Raw genomic sequence first — 26,757 nt, forward strand, 5'->3', positions numbered from 1 at the left:
ACCCATTGTCCTTTTGTTGAGATGATTTCATTGAGCATGATGTCTTCAGCGTTCATCCAGGTCAGATTTGCCTTTTAAAGTTTGAGTAATATTCCAGTATCTGTGTATTTTACATTTGTCGTCTCTTCATCCATCAGTGGCTATATGGGTTGCTTCCTCCTTTAGGCTGTTGCAGAGAATGCTGCTATGAAAGTGGGTGTACTCTTGTCACACACCTTGTACCTTTGTGTATCCTTGAAAGATGACATTGCTTTCAGGTCTTCTGTGGGTTCCAGAAATGGAACGACTGTGTCATGCAGTTATTCTACTATTTTTAAATTTTTCTTTTATTTTTATAAAGTTGTTCACAATAATTGATTACATCTACTATTCCAACACCAATTCCACCACCATTACACCTTCCCATTACCATATTTTGAATATTTCCACCCTAATCTCAAAGCCTACTTTGAAAGAAAGACCTAAATAATTTATTTTGTATTGCTTGTTATGAATATTCTGCTAAAAATGATCCAAAAATGTCCTTAGAGGAAAGTGCATGAAGATTGTTGTATTTCACCCTAGAGCCATCAAGTCCTTATCTTGGTACAGACACCCTTGTCTTGGTATAGAGTATGAAATGATTCAGGAATTCTAAAATTTTAAATACAGTGATACAACTGAGGTAAATTTAATATTTTTTACTAGATATTGACTTTGGAGTCTGGAGGCATCTCTGTGGCATGTTGCTCTTGTGTTACTCTCTCCCAAGATATTTATTTGTTATTCTCTGGATCATGGCTGTTAATGAGCTTTTATGGTCCCACAGGCAGTTTGTGAGAATGACTGCCAGGCTTCCAGAAGCACAGCGAAATGGGGAAGGTCGCCCATTCCCTACTCTGCGACTCTGGAGATTTCGGTCACAAGTCACCGATACCTGGGTTTTTCAGAAGATTCATTCATGGATGAGGCTTGTCTTACCTGTGGAAATTGGCCATCAGCATGGTGGGAATTGAGTTCTGCAGATCTTCAGCTGCTGGGGCTAGTTGGGGTGGATGGGGGAACTCACCGTCCCCCTCCAGGTTGCCCGGGAGTCATTCTACTTTTAATATTTTGAGGAGCCTCCATACAGCTTTGCCTAAGGCTACACCATTTTACATGCCCATAAATGTGCGTAGATGGTCCATTGTTTCTAAATCCTCACCTGTGCTGATGTGTTGAAGGCAAGAAGCCTAGTGGGTGGAGAGTGGTAGCTGATGGCTTTGATTGTATTTTCTTAATAATCATGTGCTTATTGGCCATTTGATTACCTTTTGGGGAGAAAGGCTTACTCAAGTCTTTTGCTCTTTTTTATTTGGGTTGTAGCTGTGTTCTAGAATTTTTCCATATATTTTAGGTATAGCTTCTTATCAGATAATGATTTATAAGCATTGTCCCCCATTTGGTGGTATACCCTCATAATCTTTTTTTTTTATCATGTCTCTTGGTAGTGTGGAAGTGGTAGATAAGGTCATACCAGCAGTTCTCAGGACTTACTACTTGTTCTATGCTCAGGTGTCACTCTCAACAGGTGCGAAGGGGATCCTATGTGTGCCAGGTGCAAGGAACTGAATCTGGCAAGGCTTATCTCTTATCTCTTGTGATATCTCTCTGGCCCCTCATTCACATTCTACGATGCACAAATATTTTAAATTTTGATGAGGTTCAAGTTATCTAAATTTTTCCTTTTTATTTCCTATGGTTTTCTTTTATTGCTAGGAAATCACTGCCACATCCCAAACCATGAATCTTTCCCCATATCTTTTTTTTCTAAAAATTTTAATTTCTTAAGGGTTTTCCCCCTCTATTTCCCCTCTTTTTTTTGTTACTTGTCTGTTCCTCTTGCAATAACCAATAACTGGGATCACACACTTGAATGCAGTGATCCCTGAGGGATGCCCATTTAGCTGCGATGTCAGCACACTAAAGTTGAAGTTGCATCGAATCTGTAGATTGCACAGGGTAGCACTGCCAGGGACCCAGATATCGAAGATGTTATAATCACGTGTGGCTGACATTCTGTCCACAAATTTCCAGTGTCCCTCCTGTGTTGTGCTCATTGGCACAGAACTCAACACAGTCATGGAGATCCAACCAACCAACAAGATCTTTTATACCAAAATCAACTCTTCCCTTGGGGCTGGGGGGTAGGGTATTTGCCTTACACATGGCAGACCCGGGTTCGATTCCCAGCATCCCATATGGTCCCCTGAGCACTGCCAGGGGTTATTCCTGAGTGCAAAGCCAGGAGTAACCCCTGAGCATCGCCAGGTGTGACCCAAAAAGAAAAAAAATCAACTCTTCCAAGTTTCCTGTGGAATTTGCCCCCCACAATCACAAATGTCTTAACTCAACTTCCAAGCTGCTAATGAGACTCAACTGTAAGGCCTAATTTCTCTCTTCTGTCCTACTTCAGCCCCAGAACACTCAAAAATCTCTTCTGGACTTAGTCCATTTGATGAAGACACATCTCATTTTATACACACATCTAAGCATTCACTTATTCACTCAGCATGCGTGAGCAGTGTAGATTAAGTGATATACTAAGACTGAAGGCACAAAAATTAGTAATGACTACCATCTTTGAGGCACTTATTACATGCCAAGCACTGTTCTAAGTGCTTTACATGCATTTTCTCACGTAATACTACCTCTAACTCTTACCCAAGATTACACTTTTGAACCAAGATGACCAAATCCCAGAGCTCTCTTGCTTAAGCATAATGCACAGCTGCTTTCTAACAAAATACAGCTTTTTAAGAAAGCCATTATTCAGGAAAGAATAATGACACATAAATTGGAAACTATAAAATATTGCCTACAATAGTAGTGATAGGCCAGAGAGTTAAAGCACTCTAGAGCAGGATTGCCTAGCTTAGTCATCTATGCACAGAACTTCCATGAGGATCCACAAACACACAGTCTGAGGCCCCCACATCCTTCCTAGAGAGACCTCTGGGTTGACCATTGGGTGAAACATTGGTTATTCCTGCTCCTGCGACTCCCCTATATCCATTACTCCTCCAGGAACAGCTGAAGAACTGTGAAGCCCACCATCACCCCAACCCCAGTTAGTCACCTTAGAATCAGATTCTAGGTTGAACATCCAAGAGTGAAGTCTTAGTGGGACTCAACAGCTCCACTAGAAAGCAGTGGTGGTGTTGAGTGCAGAAAGGATGGAAGGAATTTGAGGGCTGGGGTACTCATCACCCTTCAGCAAGTAACCCCAAACAAAGCCTCTGACAGGGCCATCAATGAGGAGCCGCCATGGAAAAGAACAAGAGGAAGAATGCAGAGGGCTCCAAAGAAGCCTGTCAGCTCTCTGCTCACCCTCCTTTCAGAACCCGACATTGCATTTTCCCTGGTTAAGAATGTCACTGAGAGTGCCTCACTCACTGGAAGTGAATTTTAGGGGGAGAAGCAGAGACATGTGTGACTCTGCATCCCGAGGTAAATCTTTCTGCTGCAGACCAGAGTCGTGTGGGGACACATCACGGATTATCCAGAGAGACAGAGGGTGGCGCAGGCAGGGGCCTCTGGCTTTCCCGAGACATATGGAGTCTCTTCTTCCTGCCACATCTCTTCTCTGTGGCTTCACAGAATTGTCTGGAGGGGGGGCAGACTATTGGGGACCCTCAGGAATGAAAACCTGGGGCAATATTTTACAAGTGTTGGAAACATACATTCCTGAGATGACAGAGGACTTGCTCATGGCTGTTGAAAGGGCAGTGACCCTTTGTCCTTCATGTCCTGGAGGAATTACTGACACATCACCGTGACAATGGTCTTTAAAAGCAAAGGAGCAGACAGATTTTCTCAGATGGCCCAAGGACATCTGAGTTCCTGAACAGAGAATCCTTCCCACCCTCTACTTTTGAACCAGCAGTTTCCTCTCTCCCTGACAATGAAGCTGGTCATTGTCAGGAAGACAGGGGTGGCAGAAGTGTGTTCAACCTACCAGTGGCCCCTATGTCAAATCCTGCTTCATGCCAGGTTGGGATGGCTCTATCACTGGAATGCTAATATTTGGAAACCTCAAGGGTCGAAGTCAGAAGCTCTGGGATAACATCTGAGAATATCTTGCGACACAGCTGCCTGAACCATCTCATCAGTTTGGGGGTCTGGTTCACCCTTCACAACCAGAGCCCCGGAGACTACAGGGAGTCGAGCCTTTCTGGAGAGAGAGGGTGGGAAGGAGCAGCAGGGAAGGCATGAAGAATACATCAAGTGTCTGTAATTAATTTGGAATAACTTTAGCAATGATCACTGAAGAGAAACAAAAGTGGTGACATATAATGAATGTGTCAGCCTATATCTCACTCATTCCAGCTGTCTTTTTAAATGTCAAGCAGCTCACAATGCTTTTAATTTTTTTGCTTTTTGGGTCACACCTGGCAGCGCACAGGGGTTACTCCTGGCTCTGCACTCAGGAATTACCCCTGGCTGTGCTCAGGGGACCATATGGGATGCTGGGATTTGAACCCGGGTCAGCTGCGTGCAAGGCAAACGCCCTACCCGCTGTGCTATCTCTCCAGCCCCTCACAATGCCTTTTCCTTGATGTTCTTGTTTCTGCCCAGTAGGCTAGCATTTCAGAAGCAGGAGGTTCCGAGGCTGCAAGAACCGGACAAAGCCCATTACCCCAGAAAGCCAGTGCTGCAGCTGCTCCCCCAAACTCCCCACCAACCCACTCTTACCCTCCATCTTTTCTTTTCATAAGCTGTGAAACACACAGAATCCAGATCAAGGGCCGTCAGTGTGTTTTTGTGTCGATGCCCCTCTGTCCCCATTTTGCCTCTTCAAACTTCGCAGAGTTTGAAAGTTTTCAAACAACACTTTAGCTAAGCTTCAGAGAATGCCAGAGAGTCAAGAGCCACTTGTTCCAGAGAAGGAAAAGAGGCTCTGGAATATTGTCAGTCCTGACTGGTGAGGGTTGAGAAGGAGTGGGGGCTGAGGGAGTGGGAGGTTGATCTTGAGTTTTATTTCCTCCAGGGATGTAGCAAAACTAAGAAATTGTCTAGTACCTAGAATGATTGCACTCATCTGTGGAATATAGAAAAACAGTATGAGATTAATTCCCAAGGGCAGTAGAAATGAGGGCCTGGAGGACTGGTTCATTGCTAGAAGCTTGCATAAGTGGCGGGGAGCAGGGGAGGAAGGACATTTAAGATAGAGAAGGGACCACTGTGACAATGATAGTTGGAAATGATCACTCTGGACAAGAACTGAATGCTGAAAGGAGATAAAGGAACAAAACCTTTCAGTACCAGTCTTGCAAACCACAATCTCTAAAAGGAGAGAGAGACAGAGACAGAGAGACAGAGAAGTATCTGCCATGGAGGCAGACTGGGAATAGGTGGCGGTGAGAGGGAAACTGGGGACATTGGTGTGGTGGGAAATGTACATTGGTGAGGGGACAGTGTTGGAACACCGTATGACTGAAACCCAATCATGAACAACTTTATTTTTTAATGTAGGAGTACTGCTATTTATTCAGCCATTAATTAAGCAGATTGAGTTGGGCATTGTGTAATCATAAAATAAAAAGGGGGCACGTGCTATCTCTCCACATGTGTTCAGTGGTTAGGCTGTTCCTCCCCCCAACCCCACCATGGCCAAAGGCGATGGGTGAAAGAAGGATAAAGCAGGAGTCAGGCTGATTGGTGATCGGTTGCTGTTTATTCTTCCTCCGCCTCCTTTCAGTCTCACTCACTGCCCATATCCTTCTCCTTAGCCTAGTTTCTCCCACAGCCTAGTTATTCCCCCTCTCAAGGGTTGAGGATAGTAATTACACACAGTGAGGCAGCACAATCAAAAATGTAAAGGCCCTTCCTTCCGGGGAAGCTCTTCTAAGATAAGAGCCAAATACCATCTAGAGTGTGTTTCTCCTTTCCCTAGTCCAACAACCATTTAAACATTCATCTTAATTCTACTTCTTAGTATTAGTCACTATATATGGACACAGTAAGAGATATATTAAGTTTACAGGGTGGCTCTCCCGGGGACATCTCACTGTAGATCTCAGACTACAGTGCTCAGGCCAGATTAGTCTTTCCTAACCCTAGCAGGGTCCTAATCCAGTTGTTCTCTTTGGATCATAACAGAATTTGTCCACGATCATGCCCTTAACTTATAGTTAAGTATTTTGGTGCTTGGCCTGACCTGTTTCAATGTCAGGGTAGCTTAGAGCTCACCCTGGATCCATCCAGTCCCTCCTTGGGACCCTGCTTTGAAGTGGTAGGAACTAAGGGCAACTGAGGCTTAAGTTGAGAAAACAGATGCTCAGGAGTGAATATTACTTGGAGTCAGTTAACTCCCAAGTTACAAAAGCATAGCATTAACAGTCTTCCTGTGTCTATACAAAAAGACATTGCTCTGAAGTCAACTATGCAAAGAACATAAGGGAAGGAGAAATGCAATATTTCACTACAAATACAAAAACAGATTTCTGAGGAATTTGGCTTTACAAGTCACTTTACAAGTCACTGCTTAGGGGAAATGAGTGACTCACAGACTGGGGAAGCATAACAAAGGAGAAGTTAAAGATGAATACTGAGGAAATGGGAATGCTTCAGGAGCGTTGTAATGGGTGTTACTCAGTAAAACTAAGTTCCTTGTTGTGAAGGAGAAAGGCCAGAGGAGAAATGGCAAACAAATGTTAAGCCTAAAATGTTTAGAACCATAATCCAACAGGGCATGAACTCCACATTACTTTGTAAAAAAAATTTTAATTGCATATACATGAGATAGACCATTATAAAACGGTTCTTAATTGGGTTTCAGTCATACAGTGGTCCAGCACTCATCCCTCCACCAGTGTACATTTCCCACCACCAATGTCCCCCCGTTTCCCTACCACCATCTCATAACTCCCCACCCCCTACCCATAGTCTTTCTCTATGGAAGGTACTTTCCTTCTTGCTCTCTCTCTCCTTTTCCTTTTGTGAATTATGGTTTGCAATACAGGTGCTAAGAGGTCATGGTGTTTGTTCAGGGCATTCGGTATTTTTATTGGGTCGGCAAGGCTGGAGTAACTTTTAAATTGGGTGACAGCTTTGAGGTGTGGATGTGACTTGCTGAGGCTTTGGAAATACAGGGAGGTGGGGGGAGGTAGCCCATCCCATCCCAGATAAAGTCTGGAGATTTCAGTCCCTAAAAAAAAAAACCCAAATACCCAAATTTTCAGCAGATTATGTCTCAGTGAGATTCATCCGGTCGAGTCGGGCCAGGAGTATGGCAATGATTTTGGATTGTGGGAGCAAGCAGCTGCCGGGGGCTCTGCTTGGGCAGGCACCAGGCCAACCCGCCCCCCCCCCCCTCTGATTTACTCCAGTCTGTTCAGTCATGCTCGGGTCTGAGATTAACTCCAGCTTTTGATCTCTTTTGAGATTTATCTATCGGTCTTTGAAATCACTGTATCACTGTCATCCCATTGTTTATCGATTTACTTGAGCAGGTGCCAGTAATGTCTGCATTCGTCCCAGCCCTGAGATTTTTAGCAGCTCTCCTTACTCATCATCCCCAATGATTGGAGGCTCTTTTCGGGTCAGGGGAGTGAGACCTACTATTGTTACTGTATTTGGCATATCCAATACGTCAGGGGGAGCTTGCCAGTCTCTTCCGTGCAGGGTCGTTGAAATAAGGCCAATGAATGAGCTTATATAACTGAGCCGGAGGTGGTTTGTTGACATGGCTCCCACATACCTAACTTTTGGCCATTTAATTTATTGTTAAACTTGGTCCCTAGTTGTTGGGGACCAGCCAGAAGCACAGCAGCAATTTTGGGGTATCAGGAAGTCTGAAGGCACCATCAGGCTGCTGATGCACTTGCCCCGTAGGTACAGGTTGACCTGCTGGCAGCACCAGACCCCCTCATGAACAACTTTTATAACTATCTCACAGTGATTCAATTTAAAACAATAATAATAATAATGATAATAATAACAATACAATTGTCTAGTACCAGCCCACATTCTTTTGTGATGCAAATACTGAGTTCTTGGAGCTGAAGAAAATAAGGCCCCACCTGGATGCAGAAATGGAAGTGCCAGCCAGAGAAGAGTTCATGCCTCAGAAAAAGAGAAACTCCAAGAGATTCTAAAGGTCCTGGTGAGGATATGAAAAAGACCATATCAGGAATCCAAGGCTTTTCTGACAGCACCCAACAACAGACTCTTTCCCTGGTGGAGTTAGTTTGTGAGCTACTCAACTATAAGGCCAGGGGTGGGGTGTTAGAATAATGGACATGGACCCACACCTCAATCTGGGATGTGTACTCTTGGCTTTTCACCTCTGGAAAGAGAAAGAGAGAGAGAGAGAGAGAGAGAGAGAGAGAGAGAGAGAGAGAGAGAGAGAGAGAGAGAGAGAGAGAGAGAGAGAGAGAGAGAGAGAAAGAGAGAAAGAGAAAGAGAGAAAGAGAGAGAGAGAGATGTGAGCACATGTGCATGCACGTGCGCGTGCACGCGCACACACACACACACACACACACACACAGAGAAAGAGGGTGGGGTAGTGCTCAGCAGGTAGCACACAGTCAACCTGGGTCAGTACTCAGCATCTCATATGGTCCCTTGAGCACCATCAGGACTAATTTCTATGGGTAGATCCAGTAGTAATTCCTGAGCATTGCCAGGTATGGCCCAACACCCTCAGAGTTCCCCCCCCCCAAAAAAAAAGCTTTAGGGCAGAGAGACAGCATGAAAATAAGGTACCTGCCTTCCAAGTGGCTGGTCCAGGTTTGAGCCACATCACCCCATATAGTCCCCCAAGCCCCATGAGGACTGATCCCTGAGCACAGAGCCTGGAGTAACACTGATGAGTGTGGTCCAGAAATCAAATAAAACAAAAATGCTCTTTTACTTCACTATTCACTGTATCACTGTCATCTAGTTGCTCATCGATTTGCTCAAGCGGGCACCAGTAACGTCTCCATTGTGAGACTTGCTGTTACTGTTTTTGGCATATCCAATATGCCACAGGTAGCTTGCTAGGCTCTGCCATGTGGGAGGGATACTCTCGGTAGCTTGCCGGGCTCTCCAAAGGGGGCAGAGGAATTGAACCCCGGTCGGCTGCATGTAAGGCAAACACCCTACTGGCTGTGTTATCGCTCCAGCCCTACTTCACTATTCATCTTCCAAAATTATTTTCTGGAAAGGAAGATGATGTTCCTGAGTACACAGCTCCCCCAAAGATGTCTGGTGGTGGGGACAATTCCCATGTTGTGCAGACCAGGTGGATTTCAGATGCAGCTTGATAGTTGCCTCATGGTGCTGGTGGGACACTAGTTTCCATGCCATGTAGGTGCTCAAAGCTGACTTTACCAGTCCTAAGACATTCCAGGCATTCCATCGGGGGCTGAGGTGGGCCAGGCTGGATATGGAAGCCCTCTCTTCTCTAAGCTACCTCCCTTCCTCCCCAGCTGACTCCAGCCACCTTTCATAGAATTGGTGATATTTCAAGGAGTCAAGGGACCACCAAGATAATCTGTGATCCAGTAGTTTTCTCTTCAAGCATGTAATCTCCCTTGAACACATTGTTTGCTTGTTTCTCTGTTTATTCACTTGCCTCTTTCACTCTGAAGAAGCCTGTGTTTTCTCTTGAATACATATCTTTCTCTCCCCTCACATCTTTCTAAATAAGTTTCAGTTAAGACTATGTTGCTTCAGGGGCCTGAGACATAGTACCAATTGTTGTATGGGACCTACCCACGTTCCATCCCTGGCATCCCATATGGTCCCCCAGGCACCACCAGGAGTGATTTCTGAGTACAGAGCCAGGAGTAACCTCAGAACATTGCCAGATGTGGCCCCCAAAAGATCAAAACAAAAAACTATCTTGTTTCACCATTTGCCTCTTTCAGAAATTCTTTTCTGTAAGGGAAAGTGAGAGGCCCACAATGCCTGTGCTGAGGTTGGGACTGGCCTGCTCTACGCCAGGCATTTTTCCAAGGTTGGTAGCTGAGGTGGGTCAAGAGGAAAGGTGGGACACTCTTTCCTTGGGTCTGTCTCTGATGCTCCCCATCTTACTGAGTCACCAGCAACGTAACCAGGATCTTGGCTCAGGCACTCAGCCTTCACAGGCCACTCCACTGGGCTGTGCTGGTGCTAAAAAAATAATTAGCTTGTTATTCCGAGTGTGTGTCTTTGTCTCTCCCCTTTGCCAGAAAATTCTGCAACAAGTGCAAAGCACTGTACTTTGAACTGTCTCTCCCTTGGCCCTTATATTTGATTTCTGAACAACAGATTAAATTCAACTTCTGAGAAAAGGCTGGTCCCTATGAGCCAGCTCTCTAGGGACTAGTGTGAGAAACCTTTAATTGCCTGTGAAATCACATTTTTAAATCGATTGATAGGTTTAAGGGTGACCCTCATTAACATAAAAGGGATCAATATTGACTTATGTTTCTTCTTATTTTTAATGGGGTGGGAGGAGCTCAAGGACAACGTATAAGTGAAGATGTTCATTTCAAACTTATCAAAAATAAGCTTTGTGAAATTAAAAAAAAATATTTTTTTGAATCAGGAAACCTGCCTCTTTCTGTGGGGATGCTTCTCCTGCTCACGTGACAGGGAGGAACAAGGGAGTCAACCAACTGGACTTGGGGGGACCATGAAGCCAAGAGTACTGGGTAGTTTTTATAACAGACTCTATCCCTATGCCCCGCTGCCCCCAAAGAGCACTTCCCTGCTTCCAGCCAGAGCTAAGTGGTCAATCTCTGCAGCCAGATAGGCCCCCAGGGGCACTGTGGAAAAAGGGCAACCCCATGCCCAGTGGAAACCTGGCAGGCATCCAGCCAACCTGGGGTCGAAGCCACTTCCCTATCCAGGCAAGCTGAGGCCCCGGATCCCTGAGCCTCGCTAAGGGCGACTTCTGGCTGGGGCAACAGGAAAGCGAGGGGCTGGAGCCAAGCCAGGCCAGATGGCAGATGGCTCAGCCAAGGCCAAGCTTAACTGCTCAAGGAGATTGTAGAGCTGTGTCTGGACTGAGACCACCTGCCCTGTCCAGCCATGAGGGGTGTGCGTGCCAACCCCCCAGGCACACCCCCTTAAGAGCAGAGCCAGCCCCTTCCTGCCCATCTGCAAAGGCCATTGCTTACTCAAGTGAGTTCTTGTGGGGTTTCTTCCCACCTCCTATGGCACTTTCTGTACTTTCTCCCTTCTTGAGTTTCTCTCCTTACCTGTGTGGAATTGAGTTTGGACAGAGGGGAAAAAAAAAAAATCCTTTGGACTCTGAAACCTCCAACCCAAACCCCCAGCCTCTGGCTGAGATGTTTCTAGTAAGACTATTGAATACTGGGGTGTATCTTTCTAAAAACATTCCTTCTCAACAAGGAAACCTCTTACATTGCATTTCTTTCTCCACCTACAAAGCTTCAGCATCAGATCTCAGAGGCCAGAGACATTCTCTCTTCAGTAAGAAAGCTGGAAATTGCCTTGAGGCACTTAGAGAAGTGCTTCCTAAGTCTTTTTCTGTGTTCTGCTTCCCATGTAAAATTCTCTTCTGTTGAGAATGTCCCACTTGTCAAAATGGTAAGGAAGTGAAGTGTGTGCAGACAGCAGTGGAGAGTCACTTTAAACTGACTTTGAGACCCATAAATAAATCTCGAAAGAGATCAGAAGCCAGAGACACAGCAGAGAGTCCCAGAAGATACAAGACTGGAGATCTTTCCAGGCCCCATTCCTAGCTAGTTTCACAGAGGTACCCCAGATAGAGCAGGTACAGTCTCCCCACCTATTCCAGATAGAATCCCGGCAACCAAGAGCTTCCACAAGCAAGGCTCAGGTATGCGGGTTCCAGGATTAAATCTCTATGACACATGGTGGCAGAGGTCCCGCCCCAGGTCCCTGCCTGCTCATCAGTCTGGCTGTCACACCCACAATGTGCCTCTGGGAGCCATCTTAGCGCACCAAACAGCCCTGGTTCAGAGATGCCCAGTTGAATCCCAAATGGTTGGTGCCCTACAGAAATGTCTCTGGAGCCCAACCACTTACAATCTAGGATTCCAGAAGTGCTCAGCCTCAGCACCTAAGATTTTCAAAATGAGCAATGGACAATAATGTAGCATCCGCCCTTGGCAGGCAGGCTTGAACGGTGGTGGGAAAATTCAAGCAAAACATAATGCCCAAAAGTAGAGAGAGTATTGGGGAAATTGCTTGCCATGGAGGCAGGGTGAGGACTGGGATGGGGGGGAGATATACTGGGGACACTGTGGTGGAAAGTGTGCACTGGTGGAGGGATGGGTGTTCAATCATTGTAGGGCTGAATCTAGGACATGAAAGCTTTATAACTATCTTACAGTGATTTGAAAAAAAAAAAAAAAGGTAATGTGGCAGAGTCTCTTGCCCCCATGCCTAGGGTCCATCAGACGGGGGCGGATTGAGTTTCCCTCCCTGCCCTGAGCAGAGCCCCAGCAGCCGAAGACCTCTGGAACCAAGCCACAGCCATGCTCAAGGCCCCTCTCCACACATTCGGATGAGCCTCACGCATGAAAGAACTGGCAGAGGAACCTAGGTGTGTGGGACCCGGGGCTGAGATCTCCAAGCCTGCTTGGATCGGAGCTGGGCATCCTCCACCCAGATCCCCCATTTTCCAGTAGCTTGGCAGCCACACTCACAAACTACCCCTGGCACTGTGTAATTCCATCAACGGCAAAGATCCAGAGACTATAAAACAACGACCTCTTATAGCCTAGTTCTTTCAGAGAACCTGGCAAGGTACCGAGAGCATCCTGCCTGCATGGCAGAGCCTGGCAAGCTCTCTGTGGCTATTTGATATGCCAAATACAGTAACAATGGGCCTCATTCCCCTTACCCTGAAAGAGCTTCCAATGAGGCACTGCTGGGAAGAACGAGTAAAGAGAGGCTGCTAAAATCTCAGGGCTAGGATGAATGGAGACATTACTGTGTTAGGGCGCGGATCGAGATCTCCCTATAACGACAAAGAGACTCCAGAGACTGCAAACAGCAAGCAGGGTTTATTGTAAGACTGGCTAGCCAGGGTCCGGCCGCCTACACGGACACGCAGGTCCAGCAGGTTGGGCCAAAGACCCCGAGCTTCTTCAAAGGAGATCTTATATAGGCCTTCCCCGGCCGTTACAGCAGAGCCCGCGCATTTCATAGCCAATAGATTTGTAATATTGCAAACTTTCTTAACCAATCCATTTAAAAGGACATCACTCCTTAGCCTATGGTTTTAGAGATCAGTATTCGCGCCAATATTCAGCAATGTCCCAGTTCTGGGGGCAGTTCTGGGTCTTGTGATATGGGTCATGTGATATGGGTCTGGTTATCTGGTCTGACCACCACCCTTCTTGCGAACCGGGGTGCCTGTATCTGAATTCCTTGCTCAGGGGCAGAAAATCAAGTTATTCTAGAATGCGGGCTCCTGTAAAAAGAGTCTTAAGAAAGCTAAATAGATTCCTGTGGTCTGTCCTGGGCCAGATCCTCACAACTGACACCCACTAGAGCAAATTGATGATCAACGGGAGGACAGTGACAGTGATATAATGAATGTGGAGTTCATGCCCAATTCAATTAGTTTAATCAATGGCTGAATAAATAGCAGTACTCCTACACTAATAATAATAATAATAATAATAATAATAATAATAAACAACTGACTCTGAGATCCTTCCTCAAGTTCAAAGCTCTCAAGTTCAAACTCTGTAAAAATCAAGTTCTCTTTCACCCCTCCAGAAATACTGCTTAGTTTTAATTAACACCAATCTCTGATGCCTTCATGAGTTCTTTTTTGCCTTCATGATGTCCCACCCTATTCACATGCCTTTAAAAGCAAGAAACTCCCCCACTCCGTGCCTGAAATGACCACTGGTTTCCAGTGATACAAGTCAGAGTGGTTTCATCGATGGAAGAAGGATGTTCCAGCCGAGGTGCCAGGATCTTTCTGTGTATAGGGACTAACACATTGTACTATTTAGATCAGGGCACAGTTGGAGAAGTGGAGTCATTTGCCCAAATTCAAAGATTCACATCTAGATGAGTGTCACCCAACTAGCTCTATTCTACTCCATGGAGGACCAGAGCATCACCACAGTCTGTACCCCCATTTGCCCTCCTTGAACCATCAGCACTGACAACAGATCCAGATCTTGGCTACCTGCCCTTCTGCCCAAAGCGAAGGGCCACCACATACACCCTAGGAAATATCTACCCTTTTTCCCAAGAAACTTGAGCCATGTTACTGAAGGCTTCCAGGTTGGAAGTGCAGCTTGCACTCCATGCTAACTTTCTCCCTTCCACGAGGCCAACCTGGGATGAGCTTCTCCAATCAGGAATGCTTTCAGTATTTTGGCCAGTGGCCATGAAGAAAGTTTGAGCAGAAACTGGGCCGGTAAGAATGGTCATTAGGCAATGTTTCCTGATGAGATGGGAAATCAGTGGGGGTGAGGTCAGGGATCAGAGTCCTGGTATACATTTAATTAAATATCTCAGCTCTGTTCATATCCTGGATGATCAGGCTCAAACAGAATCCTAACCCATCTCCTTCCTAGTCCAGGCAGGGCAGGAGAGGAAGGAGGCCAGTGAGGGGGAAGGGGGAAATCAATCAAACAAAACTCCCAAAAGCAGAAGAAAGTGTGAAAGACAGCCCATTCCTTTGAGAAAAACAAACTGCTTATTTTTGGCCTTGGCATCTAGAATGGATGCGCTCAAAATGCAAAACTCAGGTGAATCCCTAAAGAGTGAGTATAGTTCACCATGTTAAAGAAAGTAACTAACCATTTTTAGTTTTAGAAAAGAAAAACTATTTTCTTTTCCATTTTTTTCTCGCACCAATAAGTTGATTGTTTATCTTATTGCTGTTTAACCATTTTATTCTTTGTTTAACTATCATATTTCTTGTTTACTTAACTTTTTGTTTAACCACTTAACCATTTAACTCTTAGTTTATTAACCACTCAATTACTTGACTCTTTGTTTAACTACTTACATTTTAGTTCTAGTTTGACTATTTTATTTTTGGTTTCTGTGTCTTATTTAGCTAACCACGTTTTGGCTTCAGTAAATTTGTTTGAGTTAGTGAAAATCCAAGAAAGTGGTTGTGCCCTTAAAAACTCTTGCTGTTTGCACTCAGGGCTGCCTTCAAACCCGGGCTGGGATAGAGAGCAGTTGCTGGCCAGCTAACACAGACTCCTTGATTTGAGACAAAATTCTGACTTTGTGGAGCATGTTGGGGTGCCTAGTCTGTAGCAGAAAGCAGCTAGGATCTTGAATCTTCTACAAGCTCAGCCCTTGATGATGAAAAGAAGAACCCAAAGGAAAAGGGTCAAAGACTGGGAAGGAAGGAAGGTTTGGATTCTGGGCACCAGCAGTATCCCCATTTACATCCTAACAAGATAGAACTTCCAGATAACAAAGGCCACTGTGTTTAATTAAGGGTATAAATGGAAGAAATATGAGACAGGAGTTCTTACGAGCTGTTAATGAGGTGGATGGAGAACCTCTAAAAATAAACTGAGGCAAGTTGAAAGGGTAGTTAGGGATGTAAAAATAAACAGAGATTGTTGATCTGAGAGAAGTTTGCAGCCAAGTCTCCTCCAATATGCCTGGGTGGCTAGGGCAAGCCCCAGGGAGCACACAGGGGTGCGGACCCACTACTCAGGCCTCCCTACCTGTCTTTTCTCCTCTCTCCTTCGAAGAATGATCATGAGATCCACACCTCAATCCTCTGGAGGCCTGTGAGCAGATGGCAGATACTGCATCATTTAACACAAAGTCCCCAAAGAGGCCTGAGCAAATATTAGGAGTTGAGAGACTTTCCCAGCTAAGTGATCCAAACCAGTGTTGTTCCTGCCTTTGAGTGGACTGCCAAGAATTGTGTCTACGTGCATGAGAGAGTGGACATGCAAATTCACGGCACACACACACACACACACACACACACACACACACACACACAACAGAGCAAGCCTCTGGGGAAGCTCCAAGATGCTCTGGTAAGCCCCCACCCCCACAGTCCTCACCCCTCCTCTCCACCCACCACTGCCTTCCATTAAGGCTGCAGTCAAGCAAGTTAGGGAGATTCTTTCCCTAATTCTTTCCCTAATCTCAGGGAGATGCTCCAAGAACCATGGCAGAGAATCCCCTTGGCTTTTATTTAACTCATTATGTCCCAGCTCATGTAACCATGTAATCCTTTTCTACAAAACGCTCTTTACCCCACTCCCCACCCTCAACTACTAACGTTGGGGGACATTAAACACAACCCTGAAGGTCTGGGCATTGGCCTGATGGGGGTTAACTTGGAGGACACAGGCCCTTCCTTCCCTGCTCTGAGGAGGGGGCCAGTCTGTGATCTCCCCAAAGACACTATATGGGGGTGGGGCATAAACGCCATGGGAGGGGGGATGGGAGAAAGGAGGGTAAACACACACAGGGACGCCAGATGGGTAAACACAAAAAGGGGAGCAGCTCTATCTCTCTCCCGCCACTTACCCATGCTGCAGCCTTACCCTTGAGGCTTTTAGTTAGATAGAAAATTCTTATTTTTGGGGCAAAGCAGAGTGAGAGATATTTGAGAGGGGCTTGTTGGGGGGGTGCTCTGTTCCCCCACAATTTCTTCTCCTAAGATCTACCCTTGTTGACCATAAGTTTAACTTTGGCACTAATGATTCAGTGAAACAGAAAATTAGCAGCAGACCACAGTTTGGCAAGCCCTGTTGGTCTGGGCTTGGCCCTAAGGAACCTGTAAACGTCAGTTACCAGCATGATGAGCAGCTTCCCTGCATTACATAATCACTCTGCTTTCTCTCTGTTTTCCTTATTAATCGAGAGACAACCTTTCTGGGCAGAAACCTGTGTTGGTAGTGCAGGCTTTTATCCAAGACTATAGCAAGAAACAATCTGTTTTTTGAAACTCCTCACTGTCTGCCCTCAAGCCTTCCTGAGCCCCGTCTTAGTGTGCGTGGTCTGGATCCAAGGGAGAGTAAGCCCTGACTTAGTTGTTTTTGCACCAAAATGACAGACTGTACTGCTAGTATCCTACAATGGTACATTATTTTGCTACATCTCATACCTATGATATTATGGCTAGTTTCATTTATTTCCTAGGTTTTTATTAATTATTATTATTATTATTATTTTGGTTTTTGGACCATACACAACAGTGCTCAGGGCTTACTTCTGGCTCTGAAGTAAGAACCTTATCTACTATACTATCTCTCCGATCCCTGGTCTCATATTTTAATACTTTAGGCTTGAAATCCCACTCCTGATTCCAATTTCTATTCTAATTATGACCTTTATGGTTGCGCACTTAAAAGAGCTTTAAAGTAAAAGGGCAGGAGCAATTATACAGTGGGTAGGGCATTTGTCTTGCACATAGCTGACCCAGGTTTGATCCCCAGCATCCCATATGGTCCCCCAAGCACTGCTAGGAGTAATTCCTGAGTACAGAGCCAGGAGTACACACCCTGAGCATTGCTGGGTGTGACCCAAAGAGCCAAACAGTTTATTAAAAAATTAAAATAAGGGGGCTGGAGTGATAGCACAGTGGGTAGGGCGTTTGCCTTGCACGCGGCTGACCTGGGTTCGATCCCCGGCATCCCATATGGTCCCCCGAGCACTGCCAGGAGTAATTCCTGAGTGCAAAGCCAGGAGTAACCCCTGAGCATCGCTGGGTGTGACCCATAAAGCAAAAAAATAACAATAAATAAATAAATTAATTAATTAAAAAAAATTAAAATAAAAGAAGTAAAGTATTAGACATGAGCATAATTAATATTCAAGTGCATATATAACATAAATGTATTTATGTTCTATAATATTTAATATTATTTTATATATTTAGTAGTGTAGCTACATAGCATAATTTTTGCTAAATGGTTATCTATAGAAACGTAGTCATATATGAAATACATAGCTGGATTTATATATTAATAGAGATTTATATTACATAAAAGTTACTTGTATACACATATATTTTTACATGTTTGTATATATACAGAGAGAGAAGGAAAAAATAAGAGAACAAAAATATCCAGGCCCAAGGTAATCAAAACTGGAAAATATGGGCCAGAGAGATGATAAGACATGGGAATAGGCTCCCTTAGCACACACAGTTGATGATATGATCCTGCATTTTCCTGCCTCCTCTGGTTTGATAATCCTATTCTTTTGTTTCTTGCACAAAGATCTAACTGCAAAAATGGTCTGGTAATGCGAGCTGTCATTCACTGGCCATCTTTCCCCATGCTCTACCTTATATGCAGGCCATATGGTGTTGCAAAAGCCAGCAATAACCTAAGAAAAGAGATGAAAACCTAAAACAGGATGGTTTCTTAGCAAAACTTTTCTCCAGAGTTCTCACCTTGGATGGCAGGGGCTGAATAGGGAGATTAGTAGGCTCAGCGGAACAAAGGCTTGTCCTCAGGGGTGTCAGCTTTCAGAGAGCTGTTCTCTGGGGATCCGCTAAGTCTCAAGACTGAGAGTGTAAGATCTCTCACAGGTTGTTTAGAAAGAGAGAGTCCTTGATAGCTCCCTTGGTACAACCATGGGAGGAAGTGGGTGGGGTGGGGGGAGGGATAGGCAACTCTCTAGTACTCCCCCAACCTGACCGTTTGCGGGATCTTAAGGTTCCCTTGACATTGAAGCACAGGAATTCCCCACCCCCAACCCCCGCCAGTCTCCTTCAGCTGTTACCAGATCCATGGAACCGTGGGTTGGAGTCCATTCAGACCCCATAGCCAAAGCTGTGGGGCCTTATTCACTCACTATCCAGACACTCATTGGCACCCCTCACTCACATTCAGAATTCAAACCAAAGATGAGGGAAAAGAGGCTGTGCCAGCACTGTGCTGGCATGAGCTGGGAATGAACAGAGAGAGACAGCTTGAGATTGTGAATACACAGCCATTATACATACAAGTGTATGAGAAAGGTAGAGAGAAGGGCCAGATGACACTTGTTGCGTCCTTAAGGACCGAAAGAGCAGGAGAAAAATGAGACAAGGAAACAGATCGGGTCAGGGAAACTCCCCCATCTGAAACTCCTGGATCTGGTGTACAATGTGCCCAGGCACCTGGGGAAAAACTGTTTCCCAACATCCAAGGTCATCAAAACTGGGAAACATGGGCCAGAGAGATAGTACAGCAGGTAGGGTGCTTGCCTGGCATGTAGCTGATCTGGGTTTGATCCCCAGTGCCCCCCTATGGTCTCTGAAGCCCACCAAGAATGATCCCTGAGTGCAGAGACAGGAGGAAGCTCTGAGTATTACCAGTGTGGCCCCCAAACCAAACAGAAAACCATGCTGGTATCTCTCTTTGTCTCGGTCTGTCTCAGTCCCTTTCAAGGGAACAGTGATGGGATCACCCAGTTCGTCCCTAGTCTGAGTCTGACACATCCTCTTTCAGGACCTTTAGGAAAACAAGAGAGACAATCTGCCGCCATCTTTCCGCTCCCGCTGCAGCTAGCTTAGCTCCTGATGAAGACATCCCAGCGCCAGTGTCTGCTGGACAGAGACTAGCCAGCAGTGTTCAGTGGCGTGACTGAAACTCCCCCGAGAGAAACTTGGATTAACATCGTTCATTTGCTTCAAGCAGATCACACCTGAGAAGTCATCGCTCAGCCACTGCCTTGCACCTGTCACCTGAGCCTGGAAAGTGAGGGAAGGAGAGCCTCTGGGCAGTCGTCCATAGCACCTGAAAGTGAGCCACGAATTAAGGGAAATTACTGCTCTGTATACGTCAGCCCTCTTCCCCTTTGTCCCCCTGAGCAGAAATTAAAGGCCCACCTCCCACAAGTTCCCCAAATAGGAACTGAGGGTGATGTCCTTTAATGTCTTCTCCACACCTATGCCATAACTGACTATACATCATCTTTGATTAAGTTTTGCTTCCCAAATAGCTCTTGAAGCCATTCATTTTTTTCAACCTTCTGGCATTCTCTCAGATCCTGCAATTATTCCCTCTTAACTTAGTTATCCCAGCATCCTTCTAACTCATCTTCCTTCATCTTTCCTCCTCCAAAATATTCCCACTTGGTTTTCAGACACATCTGTTCCTGTCCCTGTTGGCTTAAAATCTTCCAACAGTGGCTGCTGTTCCAAACCCTCCAGAACCTGTTTCTGCCACCTCATCAGGTCCCCTCCTGCCCCCCGAAAGCTGAACTGAGCTAATTACTGTTCCCATCTCTCTCCTGCCTCAACCTTGCACATGCCCTTCACCTTTTCCAGGAGCCCCTCCCAACTTCTCCTAGCCTAGGTAAGATCGTTTTATTTGTGCTTTCATACAAGCCTAAAATGATTGGAGTTCTTATCAAGTCATATTGTGACTTAATTCCTTACCTGTCTGTGTCATAACACTTTAAAGTTCCTTAAGGCAGAGCTTACCTCCCACTGCTGTGTGTGGTGTGTCCAGCTAGGTGAAATAAAGAAAGGATGAGCTCTGACATGTACAGACATTCATATACTTGCACCTCCCACAGCCTCTTCTTTGCTATTATGATGACCACCAACTCTTGCTCAGAGTCTTGTTATTTTGTCAAGGGCATCCACGAATTGTGTTTTATTGTCTCAATCCCCGCAAACCTCCTCCAGGCTTCCCAGTGTTGGCATGATAACAAGAAAGAAGAAAGGGAGGGATATTACTCTTGTTTGAACACAGCAAGGTGCCTAATGGCAGTGGGCAAAGCTGCTTCTCCTTGGGGAAATCCATTGGGTGGGAGCAAGTGCCAACCTCCAGGAGCACTGAAGTACATGGATGAGCAACATCCGAAGGAAAAGTTTGCTGTGGGTAGTGATATTTGAGACCCTAACCCAGAAAACACTAATGTTTCCAGGAAGACAGTGAGTGACCTGTCCTCAGATGTTTGCAGCTGCCACTTTGTCCTGCCACAGGACATGTGGAAAATTCTGTTGCAGCCATTGGAGTGGATGTTGTGGTCCCAAAGCCATGAAGATGTGTTCTCTTGTGGAAACACAGAGCGGTGCTGAGCAAAGATCAGATACAGTATGAAAATCTCAGTGAGGATCAAAAATCAGTGGTCAGAGAATGGCAGAGACAGGGGTGAAAATGTTTGTAAGATTTTCAACCTAACAAAGCAGAGGGAGGAAATCAAGGGCCAGGGAAGGTGGCCGAACACTGACCAGGTTAAACAAATGTTGACCCAAGCTGGGTGAGGTCAGCTTAGTCTCACCAGGCTATGTCCCTGCTGTGTCCCCATGCCACTGAGAGCCTCCTCCCTCAATGACCAATAAGAGCTCTTTGTAGTGTGTGTGTGTGTGTGTGTGATTTAATTTTTTTAATTTTTAATGGGGGGGGGCACACTTGGCTGTGCTTAAGGCTTACTCCTGGCTCTGTGCTCAGTGATCACTCTGGACTAGACTTGGAGGACCATATGCATTGTTGGGAATCAAACCCAGATCAGCTACATGCAAGACTAGTGTCGTACCCACTCTTATCTTTCCTGCCCAGTGTCCAGTGTGTATGTAATTTGGAGCTAGCACTTTCATTTTTAAAGTAATACTTTAGTAACTGAAAAAAAAAGGCTTTACAGAGGTAAAACTCAGAAGAAAAAAATAGATCTTGGCACAGGAGAGAGTACAGGGAGTAAAGCAGTCAGCCTAGGTTAGGTTCTCAAACCCTTCCTGGCTTGATCCCTTAGCATAGAGCCAGGAGTAAATCCTGAGCACTGTCAGGTGTGGCCCCCAACCAAGACAAAATAAGAGACCTGGGTCTGGTAAGCAGGATCACACCCAGAAACACAAGTGATCCACAGATCTAGTACTGTGTGCACACCTCCATTTGTCTTCCAGTTCTGAAAGGCCAACAAAAGAGTGGGACCAAACCCAAACAGCTATGCACAAAAGCTTTGCCTCTGGGCTGACAGCAGGTGGTTGGAAGGTCCTTTGTTGGGCACAGGAATTGGGGCTGCATGAATGCTCCCTAAAGGCAGGGTGAATGGTTCTCACGGCTAACAGGGCCTCTGCACCACTGGATCTGTCAAGAGTAAACTTATCTGTATTTCTGGGTTCCACTGCTGAAACAGACTATTAGGATCTCGTGTGGGGAAAAGCAACTTATTCCAGAAAAACCAAGAACTAGACCCCTACATTGAGAACCATAACTACTACTGAGAAGATGCTTCTTTTAGTAGTTGTCCACCTTGTAGAATTAAAAAGTGTCCAGTTAGTGGCCAGAGAGAGTGTGCACTGTTTTGAACACATCCCACATCAATTTGAGCCCCAGTGGCCCATTTGGTCCCCTGAACACCTCCAGAAGTGACCCCGGAGCACAGAATCAGGAGTAAGCCCTATGCACCACTGACTGTGGCCCCCAAACAGCAGTAAACCCACCCCCAAAGCAACAAACTGTCCATCTATTTCAAAGCCTTTTTTAATTCTCTAATTGCTTGGTTAGTTTGGCCTCTGCCCGAGTCCAAACACCTGATTTGCTAGGACACACCCACCAGCCAAGGAGTCTTCATTTCCCCTTTCTCCTTTTCATTGTCTCCAAAGTCCGGCCCAGTTGGGAGTGCCAGGCTCTTGCCAGACCTCGGGGATGTTTCCAGGGGCACAGTGAGAGCCTCCCTGTGCACAGAGGCCCCACAGCAGCACAGGAATCAAGCCCTGGCCAGACCACTCTTCCCCTCAGACCACTTCTGAACCGCCACTGGTGCAGGCCATCACCTCTGCTAACCCCCTGGAACACCCGGTGTTCACTCCCACTGAGGTGGCATTGTCCCAATGGCCCGGAAGCCCCTCCAGGGCTTCTCCCTCAGCCACTCCTGCTGCACATGCAGAGCAGACCACGGGTTCTCCTCAGGCCTCACATGCACCTCAGCTGGAGAAGGTCAGGGAAGGGGCCTTTAACGACTGCGTTTACTGCTTCTCCCTTCTCTCTCTCTCTCTCTCTCTCTCTCTCTCTCTCTCTGCTTCTCCTCTCTCTCTCTCTCTCTCTCTCTCTCTCTCTCTCTCTCTCTCTCTCTCTCTCTCTCTCTCTCTCTCTCTCTCTCTCCCCCCCTCCCGCCCCCTCCCAGCCGCCCCACCCTGGTGGATGAGGAGCCCTCGGCTCGAAGGGCCTTGGAGTCCTGGAGTCACTGTGGCACAGTTGGAAGGAAACAGAGGCCGCCTGCCTTTCCAGCAGTGTCTGCGGTCAGAGGTCAGACCCTCTGTCCAGTCGTCAGCAGCCTGGGCTCTCTACCTTGATCAGGGGAAGCAGAAGATGCTGGGGAGCTAGTCTTCAGCCAATCGATAAACTTTCAGCCTGAGAGAAAAGGGAACTTTCCCTTCCATCTGACAGGAGCTCTGAGGGTCCTGTCCCTCAGCTTCATAAGCAGTGCCAAGCCATCAGGTCACCCACCTGAGCATGCCCCTTTGTGCCCCCCATACCCTGCTCCCCTCCCTCTCCCTCTCCTTCTCCCTCCCACTCTCTGCTCCCCATTTTAATAAAATCCTTGTGTCCAAGTCTTTGTGTCTGGCCCTTCCATCTGGGGACAGAGTGAGTCCCCTGAGGACTGCCAGCAGCACAGAAAGAAGCACTGAGCAGTGACAGTCATGGATGGCCCGCCCTTCTCTCATTGCTTGGTTCAGGAACTTCATTCATTCAGACTCCATTAGGGACCTCCTCCAAAGGATAGTTTCTATTCCCCAAACTCCCCCCATATGAAAGAGGTGGACAGGCAGGCCCTCTGCAGAGGACTGCAGAGCATCACCCAACACACTTCTCCCTGGAGGCGCCTCAGAGACCAGCGCCTTTCTGAGAAAGTAGCAATGGCCTGAACACACGTCTTAGTCAAGAGGGCCTCATCACAGAAGTAGACTTCCCGAGGCCATCTGATCTGCTTAGCCAAGTGCATCTCTTCCTAAATAGACTGGCCCCATCACATCCTCACTTTATGCCTCTCTATCATTGCTATTTTTTCCCATTGTTATTATTGTTGTCATAAAAGAGCAATTCTTTGAAATTTATTAATGTGTATCTCTCTTGCTTTTTAGAAGATATCACCCTCCCCTTGGATGGTGATATGGTGATGACCCCAAGCATCCATCTGCCTGAGGAGAGATTAAATTGTTACAGAAAAAGCCAAAAGAGATAAAGAATTACTATTCTGCTATTGACATTTAAAATGAAATTTTCTTGCAAGACACTAATCATTAAAGATTAAGGCAATTGTCGTGAGAGAGGCAGAATTTTCCGTTTCTAACATGACAGACTCAGAAGCACAGGATCTGGGCTCAAATCCAGGCCCCACCATTTATCGGTTGTGTGACCTTGATCGAGTATCTGGATTTCTCTAAATCTTACTTTCCTTATCTAGCAAATGGGGGCAATCAGACTGCCTATCTCAGGGGATTTTAAAGAACTTAATCAGCTCAAATCCATAAAGCATGCATCCAACAAACTGAGTTCCTTTAGATGCCACGCACTATAATGCTACACAACCATTAGAAGTGACTGAAACTTAGTGAGTGCTCAATAAATAGAAATGATCATTTTCAAAGGTCCTTTTTCTTGCTCTGGAGTGCACCAAGAAGCAAGAGGCAACTCTTCGAGGTTCCAGTGAAGCCATCAAATTCCCTTTGAGGTCAGTGAAGGGAAGTGAAGAAGCCTTTCCTGTCTGGCCCAAGGGATTATGGATGGGAAGTGGAAGAGAGAAAAAGGAGGAACACTTCACTCCTCCCTTCCTCCCTTCCTCCCCTCCACTTCTCCCATTTTTCTCTCTCTCTCTCTCTCTCCCCCCACCATACTTGCCCACAAATGCGCATCACTAAGCATCTGTAATCCCCTCAGAAAGCAAAAAGCATTAAGAATATAGAGACTCCATTTGGCAAAGCCTAAGTAATGGGGACCAAGTAGCTATTTGAGAAGGCATCAGATTCAAAAGACCTTGAGCAAGTTATCTAGGTTGCAGAGCATTGAAACACTACAGATCTTTCCCCGGGCAGCAACTTTAAATAGAGATTGAGATAACAGGTGGTCCTGTGGGGTTCTAAACGGGCTGAGACCAAATTCCCATCCTTCTAGCTGCTGGCTTTCACAGTGCGGGCAGAGATCAGGATCAGAGACAGAACTCCATGGCTGCAGGAATCCAGGAGACCTCCAGAGGAGGACGCGGGGTGCGGTGACAGATGCCCCCCAAGACTGGAAGACCACACAAATTAGCAGAGAGAGATGAGAGGTTTCCTAATGGTGGTATTTACACGTTTGTCTTGGATTTCATTGAATCCTAATTTTTTTTCCAGTTACCCGAGGCCTGAGGCAAAATAAAGACTCCAATTTCTCCTGCAGGTCCAAGTTACTGAATAAGCCTTCAAGCCCACATTTTCATCTTCTTGTTACTCCAGTGGATGCTGTCATCTGTGAGGTGGTCTTCTGTGGTATTTCTTTCCCTCCACAGGGCAGTCCCAACACACAACACATTCTAAAGGAATCCTTCTTGAGGCAGAACGATAGTACTATAGACATGGGGAGTTGCCCAGGGTCTGATCCCTGGCATCCCGTATTGTCCCCTGAGCCCTCAAGGAGTGATCGCTGAGCACAGAGCCAGGAGTTAGCCCAGAGCATTAGCAGGTTGCCCCCCACCCTCACCCAAGCCAAAACAAATAAATAAATAAATAAATAAATAAGAAAAAAAGAAAAAAGAAAAAAGGAGAGGTCTTCTCACTCTCTTTTCATCCCTACCCCTGACCATTGGCCTCAAGTAAAGTCAATTAGATGGTATCTGCTGGGAATTTGGAGATTTGGGAAGAAAATGTTGTTTGTTTGTTCTAGTTTTTATTTGGGGGCCACACCTGGTGGTGCTCAGAAGCTACTCCTGGCTCAGTGCTCAGAATAACTTCTGGTCATGCTCTGGGAACTAGCAGTGCCTAGGATCAAACCTGGGGCGTTCCACATGCAAAGCATGTGCTCCAGTCCTGAGCTAATTCTCTGGCCCTCAAATATTTTGATCTAAGGAAGATAAACTGGTAGTTGATGGAAATCATGACTGAAGAGCTCTTTGATGAGCCACGAAGCAATGGGAGGAAATAAGCAAAAAGAAAAAAATCCTTCTTTCTATTTTTGTTTGTTTGAGGGCTATACCCAGAGATGTCCAGGACTTAGTACTTGCTCTGCACTCAAATATAACACCTGGTGGTGCTCAGGAGACCGTATGGGATGACAGGGATCAAACTTGGGTTTGGCCACATGCAAGGCAAGCACCTTCCCCATTACACTATCTCTCAAGCCCCACTTTTTTCTATTCTTATTTTCAGATGATTTTTCTATGCAATGCCCTCAATGTTTACATATAACAAGAGGGCAATTTCCTAATAAGCTACTGAGTAGGTCATTATGAGTTGCCAAAATTTAGGTTCACATTCCAAAGTGGTGATTCCAAGTGTGTTCTGAGAACTCCAATTTGATTTTCTGCTGAGGAGGCTGTATGGGGCCAACTTGGCAACAACATGATGCTGTTACAAGGTGGCAGGAAAGACAGCTGGAATTCCCATGTTTGAGGGGAATGGCCCTGTATTGCCAGCGCTTCATCAGGGGTGTTTTGAATTGTGAAAACTGAGTTTTGATGGCTTAATGACTTTTGTCATTAATTATAAATTACATTAATTATAAATTATGTAAATGTGTCTTCTTGATGATTTCACTTCGTGCTGGTCCATTTAGTTCCATGTGGTGGTGTGTGCCATGATCATCTGCGTCTATGGCTTTCAATCATTAGTCTTTTAAACTATGCACACAGTTCAGAGAATACTCATTGTGCCCTGTAATATGCATTACTATGCATATTTCT

At 45.9% G+C, this 26,757-nt stretch overlaps 1 protein-coding gene across 1 annotated transcript in view; it reads left to right on the forward strand.

Moving 5' to 3' along the window:
* SYT6 (synaptotagmin 6) overlaps window positions 1-20,580 on the forward strand; it is an 87,715-nt gene extending 67,135 nt beyond the window's left edge. Inside the window, exon 7 of the mRNA XM_055137483.1 lies at window positions 19,383-20,580. Coding sequence (XP_054993458.1) covers window positions 19,383-19,391 — 9 coding nt within the window. The 3' untranslated portion in view covers window positions 19,392-20,580. The remainder of the gene's footprint in view (window positions 1-19,382) is intronic.
* Window positions 20,581-26,757: the final 6,177 nt, after the last annotated feature.

Source organism: Sorex araneus, chromosome 5, assembly GCF_027595985.1.
Source record: "Sorex araneus isolate mSorAra2 chromosome 5, mSorAra2.pri, whole genome shotgun sequence".
Taxonomy (NCBI): Eukaryota; Metazoa; Chordata; class Mammalia; order Eulipotyphla; family Soricidae; genus Sorex; species Sorex araneus.